The 16,300-nt window shown below is 36.4% G+C and overlaps 1 protein-coding gene and 1 pseudogene across 1 annotated transcript; both read right to left on the bottom strand.

Annotated features, from left to right (window-relative positions):
- Positions 1–3,472: 3,472 nt before the first annotated feature.
- Positions 3,473–7,676, bottom strand: LOC143583817 (V-type proton ATPase subunit e1-like). The gene is made up of 3 exons (XM_077066021.1): positions 7,564–7,676; positions 6,565–6,612; positions 3,473–3,569 (listed from the first exon to the last, which is right to left on the bottom strand). Exons 1-3 carry the CDS (start codon positions 7,659–7,661, stop codon positions 3,503–3,505), a joined length of 213 nt encoding a protein of 70 aa, XP_076922136.1. The 5' UTR covers positions 7,662–7,676; the 3' UTR covers positions 3,473–3,502.
- A 2,237-nt stretch (positions 7,677–9,913) lies between these two features.
- On the bottom strand, positions 9,914–10,906 carry LOC143583808 (putative long-chain-alcohol O-fatty-acyltransferase 5 pseudogene; annotated as a pseudogene).
- Positions 10,907–16,300: the final 5,394 nt, after the last annotated feature.

The raw sequence follows: 16,300 nt of genomic DNA, 5'->3' as shown, positions 1-16,300 counted from the left end.
TGCACAATAAGGTACGCTAGAATCAAGAAAATGCATCAGGGGCTTGAGGCAGCGCCTCATGTACTTGGTCAAAATTAGTGCGCCTTATGTACTTCTTGGTTAAAATTAGCAAATGTAGTAGACTGATGTAAAAGCTTTCTTTCATGACACGTAGCAAACGAGAGAGACGTCGCTTCTGGTTCTAATAACGCTTACTTGGTTGTACATAGAACTTTAATATGCTTTTATATATAGTATAAAGAACACTTACCTGTTTATTTAAAAAGTTAGATAAGTTAATCCAAAGACAAAATTTTAACTTTTATATACTTTTTAAAATGTTAGAATCAACTTTATAAACATGAGTACCTTTTAGTCCTTGATAATCCCCCGACTCCCTGATAGCCTTCCGTTTATTGAAAACAAAAGTCTGTCAGTCACTGCTAGCCCTGCACTTTTCAAATAAACAAATGAAAGTCTAAACGAACAAATGAAAACCATAATGAGTAAAATAAGACTAGGATGCGGGACTCGACACCTTAATCATCCCACAATTCCCCGATAGCCACGCTCGGTGAAAACAAAAGTCCATCAGTCGTTGTCAGCCCTATTCATTGAAAGCATAAGCGGAACTTTTCAAACGAACAAATGGAAGCCCAAAAGAACAATTGGAAACCACAACGAGTGAATGAAGAATAGAATGAAGGACCCATCTACTTAATCATCCCACGAGTTCTTGATAGCCCCATTCAGTGAAAACAAAAGACCACCAGTCACTGCTAGCCCCCATTCACTGAAAACAAAAGCGACACTTTTCAAATGAACAAATGGAAACCACAAAGAGTAAAAGAAGACTAGAATGAGGGACTCACATCATTAATCATCCCACGAGTCCCAAATAACTCCGTTAAGTGAAAACAAAAGCTCACAAGTCGCTTGGAGCCCCGTTAAGTGAAAACAGAAGCGACAATTTTCAAACGAACAAATGGAAGCCCAAACGAACAAATGACAGCCATAACGAATAAAAATAGACTAGAATGAGGGACCTGCCTCCTTAATCATCTCACGAGTCCTAGATAGTCCCGTTCAGTGAAAACAAAATCCTAGTGGTCAAAGTTACCACTACTTAGTGAAAACAGAAACGACACTTTTCAAATAAACAAATGAAAGCTCAAACGAACAAATGGAAACAACAACGGGTAAAAGAAGGCTAGAATGAGGGATTCATCTACTTAGTCATACCACGAATCCCCGACAGCCTCGTTCAGTGAAAACAAAAGTTCACCGGTCGCTGCTAGCCATGTTCAGTAAAAACAGAAGCTACACTTTTCAAACGAATAAATAGAAGTTCAAATGAACAAATGGAAACCACAAGAAGAAAAAGGAAGACTAGAATACGGGACTCACCTCCTTAATCATTGCACGAGTACCTTACAGTCCTGTCTGGTTAAAAAAAAGTCCATCAGTCTCTGCTAGCCCCGTTAAGTGAAAACAGAAGCGAAACTTTTCAAACGAAGAGAGCCCGAAAGAACAATTGGAAACCACAACGAGTGAATGAAGAATAGAATGAAGAACTCGCCTCCTCAATCATCCAACGAGTTCCTGAATCCTGATAGCCTCTTTCAGTGAAAACAAAAGACCACCAGTTGCTGCTAGCCACATTCACCGGAAACCAAAGCGACGCTTTTCAAACGAACAAACGGAAGACTAAACGAACAAATGAAAACCACAAAGAGTAAAATAAGACTAGAATGAGGGAGAAAACTCCTTAATCATCCCACGAGTCACAGATAACCCCGTTCAGTGAAAACAAAACCCCGCCAATCCCTGCCAGCTCGTTCACTGAAAACAAAAGCGACACTTTTCAAACGAGCAAATAGAAGCCCAAATGAACATATGAAAATCATGAGTAAAAGAAGACTAGAATGATGGACTCACCTCCTTTACATGGTCGGCTTGGATAGGAGGGCAGGGTGGTCGACGGCCCTCGACCCGATCACCCCACCAGGCCCGAAATTTTTTAATATATATATATATATTTTTTTTTTTGAAAAAAAATATTTTTAATGTTTAAATCGAACTACTCAACTCATTTAAACTTATTTTTTATAAACAAAAATTTTTTTACACAACCCAAATTATAACAAACTAAGTCAATTTAAAATTTTAATTGTTTAAACACAACCAAAAACCTTTTTACTTAAGGCCCTAAAACTTTTTTCTTCTTTAACCCGGAAAATTTAAGGATTTTAAGAGTGTTCGTTCATTTAGTTTAGTCTTCCATTTGTTTAGTATAAAGAAAATTTTAAATATGTATATTGATATTACTAAATAAGAATCTTTTCTATTAAGCGCAAAATAAATCTAGTACCTTTTTATGTAATATAACTGTTTATTGATAAGAAAAAAAAAGAATTATACTCTATTAAAAGTATCAAACACATCAAAAACACCTTTAGAGTTCGCATCATTTTATTGGTCCACATGTGGGCCTTGAGTTTTTTATTTATTCCTTAAAAACCAGTGTTAATTTCTTTTTAAATTTTCCCCCCTTTAAATCGGTGATGAGTTCTGTTTAGAGTTCTTTTAGGGATATGTGTTTTTACTTTTTTTTAAGAAATGCTATCTATTTTTTATTTAGTATGTATTATTTATTTATTTTTATATAATCGTATTTATTTATTTATTTGTTTGTTTTTTATTTTTTTTTGTTTCATAACTAAAAACAAATTTATTGATTGTTTATTGGATTACATCGAAACAGAAGACAAGCGGGCAACAGGCTGTGCCGCTACCCCTTTTATTTTTATTTCACATATCTATTATTTCTATTCTTTTTTAGCTATAACTATTATACATTTTTCAATTTCTACTTTATAGTCTACTTGTTTTACTGTTATGTTGTTTGCTTTGGAGTCGGGGGTCTCACTGGAAGCAACTTATCTATCCCTAGGGGTAGAGGAAAGGTTTGCCTACATCCCACGCTCCCAGATTCTACTGCTAGCTTTGACTATATGTGGGATTGCTGGATATGGTAGTTGTTTTTCTTAATACATGGTGAAGCATGGGTTTAATCCCCTATTATAGTTTTAAGTATTTTATTTAGATTTATTAGATAAAAATATCTTTCATCATTTACTCATACGTGAAAAGAAAACAAACAAAGAAACATACCTTGTGAAATCCTATTCATAGCAAGTTATGGTAAGGTGAAAATACGCGAAAAAAACCAAAAACAAAATAACAACAAAATCTTACAAAAAATCAGACTCCTTTATTCCACAAGTTCAAAGCTGAACAAGAAAACTACAAAGTAATACAACAATTAAAACCTCATAACAAATAACAAGAGAATTAAAATGCAAAGATGTTTGCACTCCATACCATCTTTTAACATATTTATACTTTGAATTAAATAAATTCAAAAAAACCACTCTTCAATAAATTCAGATCCATCCCATCCTTAACTCACAATGCTAAAAGACCAACAAAGTTGTTACTGCATTTTATTTATTAGGTTGCCTCATTCTCCTTCACTCAAAATTGGAACAATGAGTGGGTTCATTTGTGCAAGATAAACAATTGCCCACCTGCCAAAAAATCAACAAAAAATATTTTTGTTAATTATAATTCAGACTATTGTGTGTATGAGAGATACAGGGCTGTCTCCGAGAACACCTTAAAATTTTGGGGTCTGGAACGAGTAAAAAAACAGGTCCCTAAAATTGCGTTCTCAATTATATAATAGATAAGTTTACAATTTTACCAATAAGGTTGTCTTTCCAAAGCAAAAGCCCAAAACAAATAAATATTAATAAAATGTTACAAAAATGACATATAAAATGAAAAATATTATTTATTAAAAAAAAACTAATTGTGGGAATTGAACCCATAACATTTGTTTCCATAGTCTAGAACACTTTCCATTCAACCAAAGAGTCATTTTGTAGGCTTTGTGTTAAAAAAAAATTATATATAAAATATAATTTTTTTTAACAATTATAGGCCTCTCGAGAGAGTGGGTCTGGGTCCGTTGCCCTCCCCGCCTTCCCCTTGGGCTGGGGCTGGAGAGATATATAGAGAGTCGATATATACGTAACCAAATTTGAAGTAAACCATCACAAGGTGCGTTTAATACAAAACCAATTTTAAGTAACTAACAGTAAAAATCACAAAAACACTTGTAAGAGAGAAAAAGAGGCGGTTGTGCGTTTAGATAACCGCCGTATGCATCACAATTAAAGAAATAAGTACAAATTTTTATGCGATTTTCATGGTTTTCTACTGAAAATTGCATAAGTATTGAATGCTTCTTATTTGAAGTAAAGTAAAACAAGATTACTTGAAGTGTTTAATTCATGAAGGTATATTGGTTTTTATTAATCCTAACTATTGCTTTTTGGTCACTGGTGGTCCCAACTAATGAATTGGCTACAGACGGTCCCAACTTTTAACCTATTTCTTCCTAATGGTCCGCGACTAACAGAATCCTAATGCCGTTAGTTTCAGGTCATCGGAAAAACGTTTTTGGCCGGAAAAGTCAAATTTGTTGCCGGAAAACACCACCTGAACACCGCAACAACCACCAATTGACTCACCGCCAACCAACTACCACCACTTGAGCACCATCAACCGATTCCGACGTTGGTTCTAGGGTTTTCAGCGACCTCATTAATTGGAGCTGTTACTAGAAAAAAGGTTCCTAAAGGTCCGATACAAAGTTACCAAGATGTTTGGGACGAAAATGTTTAGTTTACGGGAAAAAAATTGAGTTTTCCGACCAAAAACGTTTTTTCGGCGACCTGAAACTAACGATGTTAGGATTCTGTTAGTCGCGGACCGTTAGGAACAAATACGTTAAAAGTTGGGACTGCCAGCAGCCAATTCATTAGTTGGGGCCGATAGTGACCAAAAGACGATAGTTGGGATTAATAAAAACCAACATACCATTCATGAACTATGAATTCATTCTCTTTATCATTTAGGTTCTAGATTTATTTGCTTACTCATGGACATGCATATAAACACAGTTTAGCTTTCTTAAAATTTAAAGATGTATTGGTTTTTATTAATCCCAACCATCACATTTTGGTTGATATCGGTTCCAACTAATGAATTTGCTGATAACGATAATACCTTTTATCATATTTGTTCCCAGTGGTCCACGATTAACAGAATGCTAACGCCGTTAGTTGTAGGTCGCTGGAAAAATGCTTTTGGCCGGAAAAGTCATATTTTTTGTCAGGAAACTCAACCTGAACACCACCACCACCAACCGATTCCGATGATGGTTCTAGGGTTCCGGTGACCTCAATAATTGGGGATTTTACTAGAAAAATGTTCCTAAAGGTCCGATCTATGATTACAAAGATGCTTGGGACGAAAATGCTGGGTTTTCATGAAAAAATATGAGTTTTCTGGCGACCTGCAACTAACCACGTTAGCTAACTATTAGTCACGGACCGTCGGTCGGGACTGACAACACCCAAAAGGTGATAGTTGGGATTAATAAAAACTAATACACCAATTTATATATCATTAAATCCTAGATTGACAATATTAGAAAACTATGTTAATAGTTCAACCAAGGAGTATGCAGATAGTCTGTTTCCATGAATCGCATCAAAACGGTCAAATTTTGTTGAAGTTACCAAAGCGTCAACTTCCACCTAGGCCTGTAAACGAACCGAACGAACACAAACAAGAGCATGCTCGTGTTCATTTATTCAACTTTAAATGAACACAAACACTTCGAACACATAATTTGTGTTCGTGTTCGTTTATTTAAAAAATGAACATGTTCGTGTTCGTTTGTTTAAATTCTAAACAAACAATTCATGGACATAAACGAACATAAATGAACATATATGAACAAATGTAAATGAACACAGACAAACATAAACGAACAAACTTAAATGAACACAAATGAACAAATATAACACCATTAAGTTGATGACTCTTCAAGATAATATTTAATTATCTTCAATTAATATGTAAAAGAACATAAACAAACATAAATAAACGGACATAAACGAACATTCACGAACATAAATGAACGAACGAAACATGTGTTCATGTTCGCTCGTTTAATTAAACGAACACAAAAGTTTTTGTTCATGCTACGAACATAAACGAACTTCCCGCCGAACGGTTCATGAACTTTCAACCGAACGGTCGGTTCGTTTACAGGCCTGCTTCCACCTCATTACCGGTCAAAATATTCAGTTTAAGGTAATTAAATTGAATTTTTTGTAAATTTTGATGTTTTTTTTCCTTGTCTAAAAGAAGTTGGTTACCCAAAACAGGACCAAAAACAGTTATCTTTTTATGCAACTATTCCAAGAAAAAAAACCCTGAAAGCTGAAATTTGGCTGTTTTTTTTTTAACTGTAATCTTATGTCACAATCATGTAACTATAGAAATTAACTCAAAATAACTGTTCTGTTTAACATAAGTAGAGTGACCTCTAAACATGTAATAAGATGACAAATCAATGTTTTCTCTTGATGAGAAAATGCCATTCCAAATATTATGATATATATATTAATAGATTTAACTCGGATACGAGTAAAGAGAAAAACTTACATCATCCAGCAGCATATAGTAGCAGTAATCACCAATGTAAGGTGGAACCTGCACAAAGTTATACAAGTTACATACTTACATAGATATGTTGGATAACTATAATGCAGCATTTGTCACATGCCAATGTTATCATTAAAAGAATATGCAGAAACCAGAACCAAAGCCATTGCAGTCGAACAGAAAAAGCGTTATGTTTGATGATTATTTATATCAAGAACTGCTAATGTGATTGCAGATAGCTACAATGGGACGTTTAAAGCGGAGGGCTGATATATGATATACATATTACATCAACGTTTAACAATAATATCCACATTTCCCTAAAATTTCATGTCAATGCTTTCGAAAACCGAAAAACAAGATCAAACTCCATTATTTCAACTGAACATATATCGAATGAAATTTTTCTAAAAAATCGGAGAAAATAAAATGCTTCAATGGCTTATAGAAGAAAGATGAAACTGTTTTGGTTTCAGGCGAGATCCTAACATCGTTGCAGACTATGTCAGTGTATGTCTGCTGAGCTGGACAATACCTCTGTGTTTCGCCATTTCAAATGGATGAGCCACTTTGCACCGTTCACGATCCGCCATTTACAATGGCGGATCCTGTATGTTTCATAGTGGTTCCTCCATTTGAAATGACGGAACACAGAGGAATTGTCCAACTCATCGAACACACACTGGCATAGTCTGCAACAATGTTAGGATCCCGCCTAGAAACCAAAACACTTTCATCTCTCTCCTAGAAACCATTGAAGCATTTTTTATTTTCTCCTATTTTCAGCAAAATTTCAATCGATATATGTTAGAACGACAGACTTTCTTTTTTGTGTTTAGGCCACCATACTCTCCAATTTGGAGAGCCCCGTTGCCTCACTCTGACCTGAGTATGTTGTCTCAACCGGACCCACGCTGGCTTTGCGACAACTAATGACGATACAAATAACAACAAACATTCACCAAATCTACAACCAATAAAACCAAAACCAACACATACAGATTCGCAGAAGGTCCTTTATTGCAGCAAACCCGCGTGCACAAACACGCGATGATCCCGATCGCAACGAAACTCAGGGTTGTTACAACAAACCCCATGGTTAGTTAGATTAAATCTAACAAATCACAAAATGAATTATAATCAGAAGAACAAATATTTTAAAAATATATATATATGTTTTAGCAGATTATTTAAATGGAGAGAATAATAATATTGTTGAAGGAAATATTATGAACCTGATCTCCGGTCACCGGCGATGATTAGTTGTTGTTCGGAGATCCGTTGAAACAGATTTTTAACTTATTAACTACCTTTTGAATACCCGACCCGGTTCGAATATTTAACGGGTTTTGTTATTATGGCCCAATAATTTCAGTTGGGCCTTCATGTAAAATTGTATATTTGAGATTTGTGATAATTAGAGTTACATAGAGTAACCGGTTCTAGACACGCAAGTACGACCTGGTTTTGGGTTTCTCCCCGAACATGTACCATGAATCGGCGGAACCGGTTCCACATTTACCCAGTCAAAAACCAGGTCTAAACCTGAAAAACCAGGTCTAAACCCGATAATTAGAGTTGCACAGAACACCAGGCTCCGCACCCTATCTGGAACCGGTTCCTACCCATACCTGACCCATGGGTACGAGGTTTTGGGTTTCTCCCCGGACATGTACCCCGAATCGGACCTGTCGGAACCAGTTCCACCTTTACACATTTACCCAGTCAAAACCAGACCCGACACGAAACCCGAAAAAAACCTGAAAAACCAGGTCTAAACCCAGTCAAACACCCGACTATATTCAAAACCGGTTTCTACCAGACCCGGTTTTGACTTTTGTTGACGATACTAGGAACTGGTTCCTGAAAAATACCCGGTTTATGCACTTCGAGTGATAATTTTAGATTTGTTTTTTAATGGCCAGAAATTTTATTCTTAGTGACACACACCAAGCGATTATAAAGCCATATTACATACTCACCCTATTACATGATCTTACAGTTGTAAGAACGAGTACCATGTTTCACGTTCTAATCCCGTCATTTTACCCCTATACTTAACCCAAAAGAACAGGGGTCGTATAATGTATTCTTTTATCCTATTCACCGAAATTCGAGTTTTATTGAAGACTGGTTCATTTCGTGTCTTCTATAAACACCAACATACTGTAAGAATAATGGGTTTTTTTCCTTCCATCTTTGACCCTTAAATATGAATGCCCTTTGAGAAGATCATGTACCTAGAAAACATATACCAATGGGATTCAACACCAATCACTTATGAATTACCAAATAATCGTGGATTTTAGTATTAAGATTTATATGATTATAAATAAATGGATTAAACATGCATAGATTTACATTATTAAAATAAATGGATAAAACGTGTATAGATTGTTAGTACTAAGATTTATATTATTATTATTATTATTAAAAATAAATGGATAAAACGTGCAAATATTTATATTATTAAAAATAAATGGATAAAACGTTCACAGTATAAACATTTAATGAAACAAATATGAGTCACACATGTGAATAAATTGATTGTTTTATTATAAGTAGCGTGCACATGATATGATAGAATAAGAGGAACAACGAGGAAAAAACACAAACACGAAGAAAATGTGAACCTTAATAGCATTTCTCCATCCACATTTGGACTATTGCAACTTTTGATAGAAGATTTGGTGTCTATTGTTAATAGTGATGATTCTTCGCACACTAAATCTTAAGTTTAGTTAAAATCTTATACAATTAGTGCAATTTAACATGGTAAATGTTATTTACATAATTATGTGTACATATAGATTAATTTTATGTAGTACACATAATATGTTAAGTACCACGTTATCGTTATTAGCTTAGTTTCCTCGTTTATTATTATTATTTTATATTTCTTTTATTTTTACTTCGACTATGGATTAGAAAAACATTAAAACGAGAGTGTAAGTATATAATCCTTTAATTAAACTTACAGGTTGAAAATATAAATATTTTGTTCTTTCATCACAAACGTGTTGCTAATCATATGATTATTTTATTTTTAAATATTTCATTATTTTAATATTATATGTTACAACAACGTATAGACAAATCCCTTTTCACGTTGGTAGGATGAACACAACGAATAAATACATGATACATTTCGTAAGAGATAACTCTTGAACATCAAAAGTTAGTCGACCATACAAATTTCTCAAAATAATTATTTTTTATTATTTATTATTAAAATAAAAATTCATTATTTACAAACTTTTATTACACATCAATGAATATCTAGATTATCTTCTATTTAATATTAAAAAAAGTATTGATATAGTAGGCCAACGGATAAAAAGCAGCGTCGTTAGTTGATTTTAGACTTAATACGACCGGCAAACGCCTTATACTCCTGAAGCATTTTCACATCAACACGACTCTTAATAAATGGCGGAATAAACAACGAAACACCCGTGACCACCACGAACCCCACCGTCAACACCGTCGCCACAACCTCCGGGACCCGCCACCGTCCACCATTCACCCTCTTCACAACCTTCTCCACCACCACACACACTCCATGAATCATAAAAAACAACGTCATCTCCCACGTGGGGGCCGCACGTGACAACTGATAAACAAAAAGCTCATGCATTAACCCCGAAACAAGAAATGATGATAATACCCCCGCAAGTGGGGCCCACTTATAGTTACAAAATAATAACACAATAGGTTTGTATATAGTGTAACGCAATGTATTTGTTACCAACATGTTCCACCTAGCCCAAAAGTTTTGCAAAGATGTAGCAAGGTATGGGTGATCGGATGATGGCTCGAGTTCGAGTCCGGTTAGCATGAACAAAAGAGCGTTGGACACTGCGGCCACGACGTCAATTAATAAAAACAATATCCATCCATAAATAAATGATGTGATCCTAGGATGAACTATATCACCATAAGTTAATAATATCTTTACAAGGAGGGATAGAACTAATATTTGGCAAACTAATTGGAATCGCAATGGCTTCGTGGACGAAACGCTTACAACGTCGGTTTTGATTGGTAAGGAAGTGTAGGTGATGAATTGGAGGAGTGAAATGGAAGGGTGAAATGGAGAGGGGTCGAGGTCGAAGGCGAAGCGAATGAGTTTGAAGTTTGTGAGCCATGTGGTGAAGGCGAAGGCGACCGCGGTAGGGAAGACGGTGGAGAAGCAGAGGGGTAAAATGGTAAATAAGTAGAGGATGGGGATTATAGAGATGAATCTGTAAATGCCTTTAGGGATTTTTGATGATATGTAATAGCAGTAGGATAATGATAGTGTTATTGATGATATATATATGATGAAGTTGTTAGGTGCCATGGGAATTAAAATGGTTTGGTTTGTTTTGTTGATTTGATTGTTGGGAGTTGGTAATGAATGAGTTGCAATGGGATGTTTAACAAGTTATATATTGTGACCATGGACGTCCAACAAATCAATAAACCGATCCGAAACCAAAAAACCAGAAAATCCAAACTGAAAAAACCGAACCGAAACAAAAACTGAGGATATGGTTTTAGGTTTTTGTAAAAACCGAACTAACGGTTCGGTTTTGGTTTTGGTTTTGGTTTTGGTCTCGCATGTAATAAAAACCGATAAAACTGAACCAGCATCCTAAGCTTTTATTTTTTTAATTTTAATTTATGTACTTTATAAAAAATTAAATAAATATGTAACTCAAATACTTTTGGCCAAATGTATAATAGTATAAGTTAACAATTAACAAAATTATTTTTACGTAAATTCATTATTTAGCCCAACTTTCTTTTTAGCCTAAAATTTTCAAGCTCAAATGGTAAAAACTGAAAAAAATGAAAATCGAAACTGAAAAAACCAAAACCGAAAGGTTTCAAAAATCCAAAAACCTAAGTTTTGATTTTCGGTTTGGTTTTAGCCCAAAACCGTATCGAACAGCACGAAGATGTTTTTTTTTCACTCTTCTAAGCAAAAAATAGGAGCTAGCGTCGAGGCCCCTTCTCGCCCTATGGAAGCTTCACCCCTTATCACTCACGCAAAAAGCGTCATGCAACCTTCTCAACTTATTAGATTTGAGAGCACGTATTATGTAGCATAGTAGATACATGTGTTCATAACATATAAATGGAAAAGGTTGGGTGTCACGTCTAGTGTGCAATTTGTTTACATAGTATTAAGTGTTCTTGCGCTCTTATCTAATTTTTACATCATATCCGTATCGTGATACAATGTTAAAAGAAGTAGAGTTTAGGGTGTTCTCTCATCATCTCTTTTTTTCGGCATACCATGCAATAAAGCTAATAAGACAGGAACACCTTCGCGATGCCCTCACTTAGCTTAAGGCGATGATATTTGGTCATAAATATTATGTTCAATGAATAATGTTGCGCCTCGTTTTCAACCTTTACTTCTTAGTCTTTCTTTCACTGCTGAATACTACGAAGTTGCTTGAAGTGTTAGTACTTACTTAGACAACAACTATCATACCAAGTAGATATCCCACTAATAGCAATACCATTATTAGGGTCTAGGGAGGGTGGAATTGATGTGTGAAAAACTAGATTAATTTATTTCAAAAGATGGTTTCACAAGTTAACTTTTAAAAGTGGATTTACCCAATTATGCTTCACACGACGACAAGTATACCAATCGTAGAGTAACATATTTTTGTAATTCTGGATATCAAACTCGAGGACATATAGCAACGACTTTTGATACTGAACTTCAGTTAGGTAATGAACTAATAAGCTGATGAATTTTTGTTCTTTTTAAAATCAACTTAAATCTCCAAAGAAACAAGGATCGATTTAAGTGAAGTTTGTTTAACAGCTAAGATAAAGGAATCATCTAGATACGGAATCCTAATGACGAGTAACGGAGACACCGGGTTCTAAAAGGACATTGATAATAGTAACCATGTAGTTGACCTATCATGCTATGGGAACTCAAATACCCTAATGAATTATTACCTGATCAGTCTCTAATTCACAACCCACCTAAAAGTACCAATATTAGGGATAAGGGGTTATTCTTGTTCAGATAGTCAAGTATCTTGGTTTACAATTCAACATACCTACAAGGGTAAATTAACCGTGATCTAGAGTAAGTTAATAATTTCAACGGGTCAAAAAGATAAACCAACTCCTAAGTCCTAATTCCATGGTTGGGCAATAGGAAAACTACTAATGGCAAGCCTTAACCATAAAATGACCGAAAACACCAAGTAACTGATCAAATCATGCAACTACGTTAATTAAGATACAACCAATTCATGCAACCTAAATCACACTAGAATCATTCCAACCTTAAAAAATCATATCACTCACAGAATATCACAATATAAAGCCATAAAAACATAATATTACAATAGAAATTCCACTTATGCCCGTCAAAGCCCAAAAAAACTCGTTAATCGATCATTATTCAACCAAATCTAGATGATACTAGGAGTTTAAGCTCTCATTCATACAATACTCAAAATCAGAAATAATAACAATAAACATGTTTATAAATACAATTTAAAATGAAGAAATGGTGTAAAAAGTAAAACCGAACCGATTTACTCGCTTAAATCTTCAAGTCTCCAATCTAATTCGTCTTGATTGATCCTAGAGGTTTCTCATTCTTCTCCCTTTTTTAAACTCCCCGTATTGTCACACCCGGCTCCATGTGCCTAGGCGCGTGACCATAGTTGGTGTTGGGACCAGGATCTCTGATCCTCGAAAATCAAGTATCATTGGCGACTGTTTCTCAGATTAAGGATCCTCAGTGGTTCAAGGATCCTCAACGGTCAATTTGAGTTATATTCTAACTTATTTTTTGCAGATAAAACACGTGCTTACTGGAATTCCTACTTTTACGGAGAGCATATTTTACCAGGTCCATCCAGCTCGTCCATGTTCATGAACGGTCATGAAGAAAAAGTAAACAAACGTGGCCGGATTTGTAGGAATTAGTTAGTATACGTTATAATTCTATGTATTTATATACTGAACAATAGCTGATAACACACACAATTCTCAAGCACTAAAAACTCTTAGCAGAATCACTTGTATTCACGATGAGCTATTGTTCCACCATTTGTAATCTTTTTGAGTTCAATTTAATCGGTAGTGATAGTTTTCACTACCCGAGGTTTTTATGCCGGTGGGATACTAGTTACCAAGGGCTTTTCCTCGTATAAATCTTCGTGTTCATTGTCTCTAATTGTTACTTTGATTGCATTAATTCATACGAGCACCAATCCTCACATACGAATTTGGTTCCTTGATCCTTAGTCTGATTTTTAACCAAAACAATTTGGCGCCCACCGTGGGGCCTTTGGTGCTTTAATCACAAAAAAATCCTTACCTTTACTCAATCCTTTATTATCGCTCACTCAATGCCACAACTGCTGCTTCGAGTGTCCCGGCTCAAATGACTTTGCCACCGCTGCCTGGCTCTACAAAGCCACAAAAGCCAGTAACTGTTGCTCAGAAGAAGGAGACTGCTGTTTTCTCCGGATCGAAATCCACTACTGTCTCCCAAACGGTAACTGCTAACAATGATGTCTTTGTTTTGTGTTCACAGATGAAGAGCTATATGGAGCAGCAGAACATGACTAATCAGAGGATCCTCTACGAGATTGAGGAAATCAGGAGGACCAAGAAGGCCGCTGAAAACACAAGCCCCATTATGCCGAGGATGCTTGATTTCAGCACTCCGAATTTCCCGGACCAAAGGTGCCCAGCATCCGCTTATCCTCAGCAAGGATCCACGGACCTCTCCTAGAAAAAATTCTCTGACCAATATTCGCAAGGATCCTCTATCTTTCAACAAGGATCATTGGGTCAACCTTTAAGATCCTTCAATCATTATTTGCAAGGATCCTCAGAATTCCAACCTGAACCCTTAGGATTCCATCAAGGATCCTCCAACCAACAACTTCAAGGATACTCAGTCTTTCAACCAGGATCCTTGGGTTTCCAAACAGAATCCATCATCCATTGGCGTCTAGAATCCTACTATCCTTATGGAGAAGAACCTCTGAAGGAACCCCGGTCCAGGCCATTGGAGGTCCATGAAGGCGACTTCATACCCATGTAAACTGCTGCTCTTGCTGGACCAACTGTTGATGCTGAAACAGTGTGCCCCGGACGCAGCTATGGAGCTAGATCTTTTGATCACACGAGAGGTAACATTTATGATAATTTATCTTTCGGCGCTAATCATGCTAGTATGCAGGACACTGGGATCAACCAAACCATAGCCCGTGAGCTACAAAAGCTCAAGAACATGATATCGGGTGTGCATGGAGTCATCAAACCTATTCCCGAAGTACCAGCAGGAAGCCACAACATATCCAAGTTTGCTCCTCTAATTTGTGATGCCGAGATACCAAAGCGCTTTACTGCCCCTAGTTTGAAGTTATATGATGGGTCCAGGGATCCCGAGGAACATGTAGCCTTATATCGCGAAAGAATGGAAATCAACCAGATTCCAGATAGGTTGAATGAAGCTTGCTTGTGTAAGAGCTTTGGCTCAACCCTCACCGGATCCGCCCTTAAATGGTTGCTAAGTCTTCCTCCTTACTCTATCACTTCCTTTTCCCATTTAATTAATCTGTTTAATAGTCAATTTTCATGCAGTAGATCCTTCAAAAAATTGACTAGTGATTTATATAGAGTTGTCCAACCTCGTGGGGAACCTCTTAGGCAGTTCCTTACAAGGTTTGGAAAAGAGGCTTTGGAAATTCCAAATTTGGATGTCCCGAAAGCTGTTGAGGCATTCAAAATGGGGTTACAAAAGGACTCTCCATTTTATCAAGGTCTTGTGATGACCCCTTGCAGGAATTTAGATGAAGTGTGAAACAGAGCTTTAAGATTCATCAGGTTGGAAGAGGATCAAAGAATACAAGATCAACTAAGCACTCTGGTGAAAAAGGAGTCTCAAGATAAGAAGCAAGGATCCTACTTCAGGAACAGCAACTCTAAACCATACAACAAACCAAATGGCCAAAAGATCAACGCTGTAGAAGAGGAGGACGACGACGAAGATTGTCCAAGAATATCTGATTATTGATTCTCCGTAGATATAGGAGGAGTGATGCTTGCTGTTAGGAACTTGGGCGACAAAGCAAGATGGCCAAGGAAAAATGAGAAGGCACCACCCCCCAAAGACAAATCGAAATGGTGTGCCTTTCACGAAGACTTCGGCCATATGACATAGGATTGCATAGCCTTGAGAAAGGAAATAAGCTATCTCCTCAGCAAGGGTTATCTCAAGGAGTTGTTCGGAAGAAAAAAGCCCAGGAACCAGGATCCTAATCCAGTTCCGGAAAAGGCTGCTCCACCTCCCCCTGACGCTCAAGTTATCAACATGATCTTTGGAGGATCCGACATTTGCGGAACGTCATATTCAGCTGCAAAAAAGTACGCCAAAGAATGCAAACTGGAGAATGGCGAAAGGCTAATCCGGACTTCTACAACAACCGAGCAAAGAGTTATCTCCTTTGATGAGGATGATCGAGTCAACGTTCAGGATCCTCACCACGACGGTTTAGTCATTACTTTATTTATTTCTAACCATTATGTACGCAGGATACTCATTGATGGAGGAAGTTCAATTAATATCATCCAATTAGAAGTTCTTAGAAGGATGATTATCCCAGAGTCGGAGATTGTCCCACGATCTTTAGTTCTTGTAGAATTCAGTGGAGAAACGAAGAACACTGTAAGGCCCCGTCACCGGTGGCCCTAC

Source organism: Bidens hawaiensis, unplaced genomic scaffold (genome assembly GCF_021521415.1).
Source record: "Bidens hawaiensis isolate Kalapana, Puna unplaced genomic scaffold, B.hawaiensis_p1.1 tig00032532_1, whole genome shotgun sequence".
In the NCBI taxonomy this organism is placed as follows: domain Eukaryota; kingdom Viridiplantae; phylum Streptophyta; class Magnoliopsida; order Asterales; family Asteraceae; genus Bidens; species Bidens hawaiensis.
Note: the sequence above shows the minus strand (reverse complement) of the source record. Positions and strands in the feature narration are given on the sequence as shown.

Excerpts from the sequence above, each read along its gene's own strand:
- LOC143583817 (XM_077066021.1), bottom strand. The coding sequence starts at position 7,661 with ATGGGGTTTGTTGTAACAACCCTGAGTTTCGTTGCGATCGGGATCATC. Across the intron at positions 6,613-7,563 it reads AAAGGACCTTCTGCGAATCT|GTTCCACCTTACATTGGTGA; the intron begins GTATGTGTTGGT and ends AACTTTGTGCAG. Across the intron at positions 3,570-6,564 it reads ACTATATGCTGCTGGATGAT|GTGGGCAATTGTTTATCTTG; the intron begins GTAAGTTTTTCT and ends ATTTTTTGGCAG.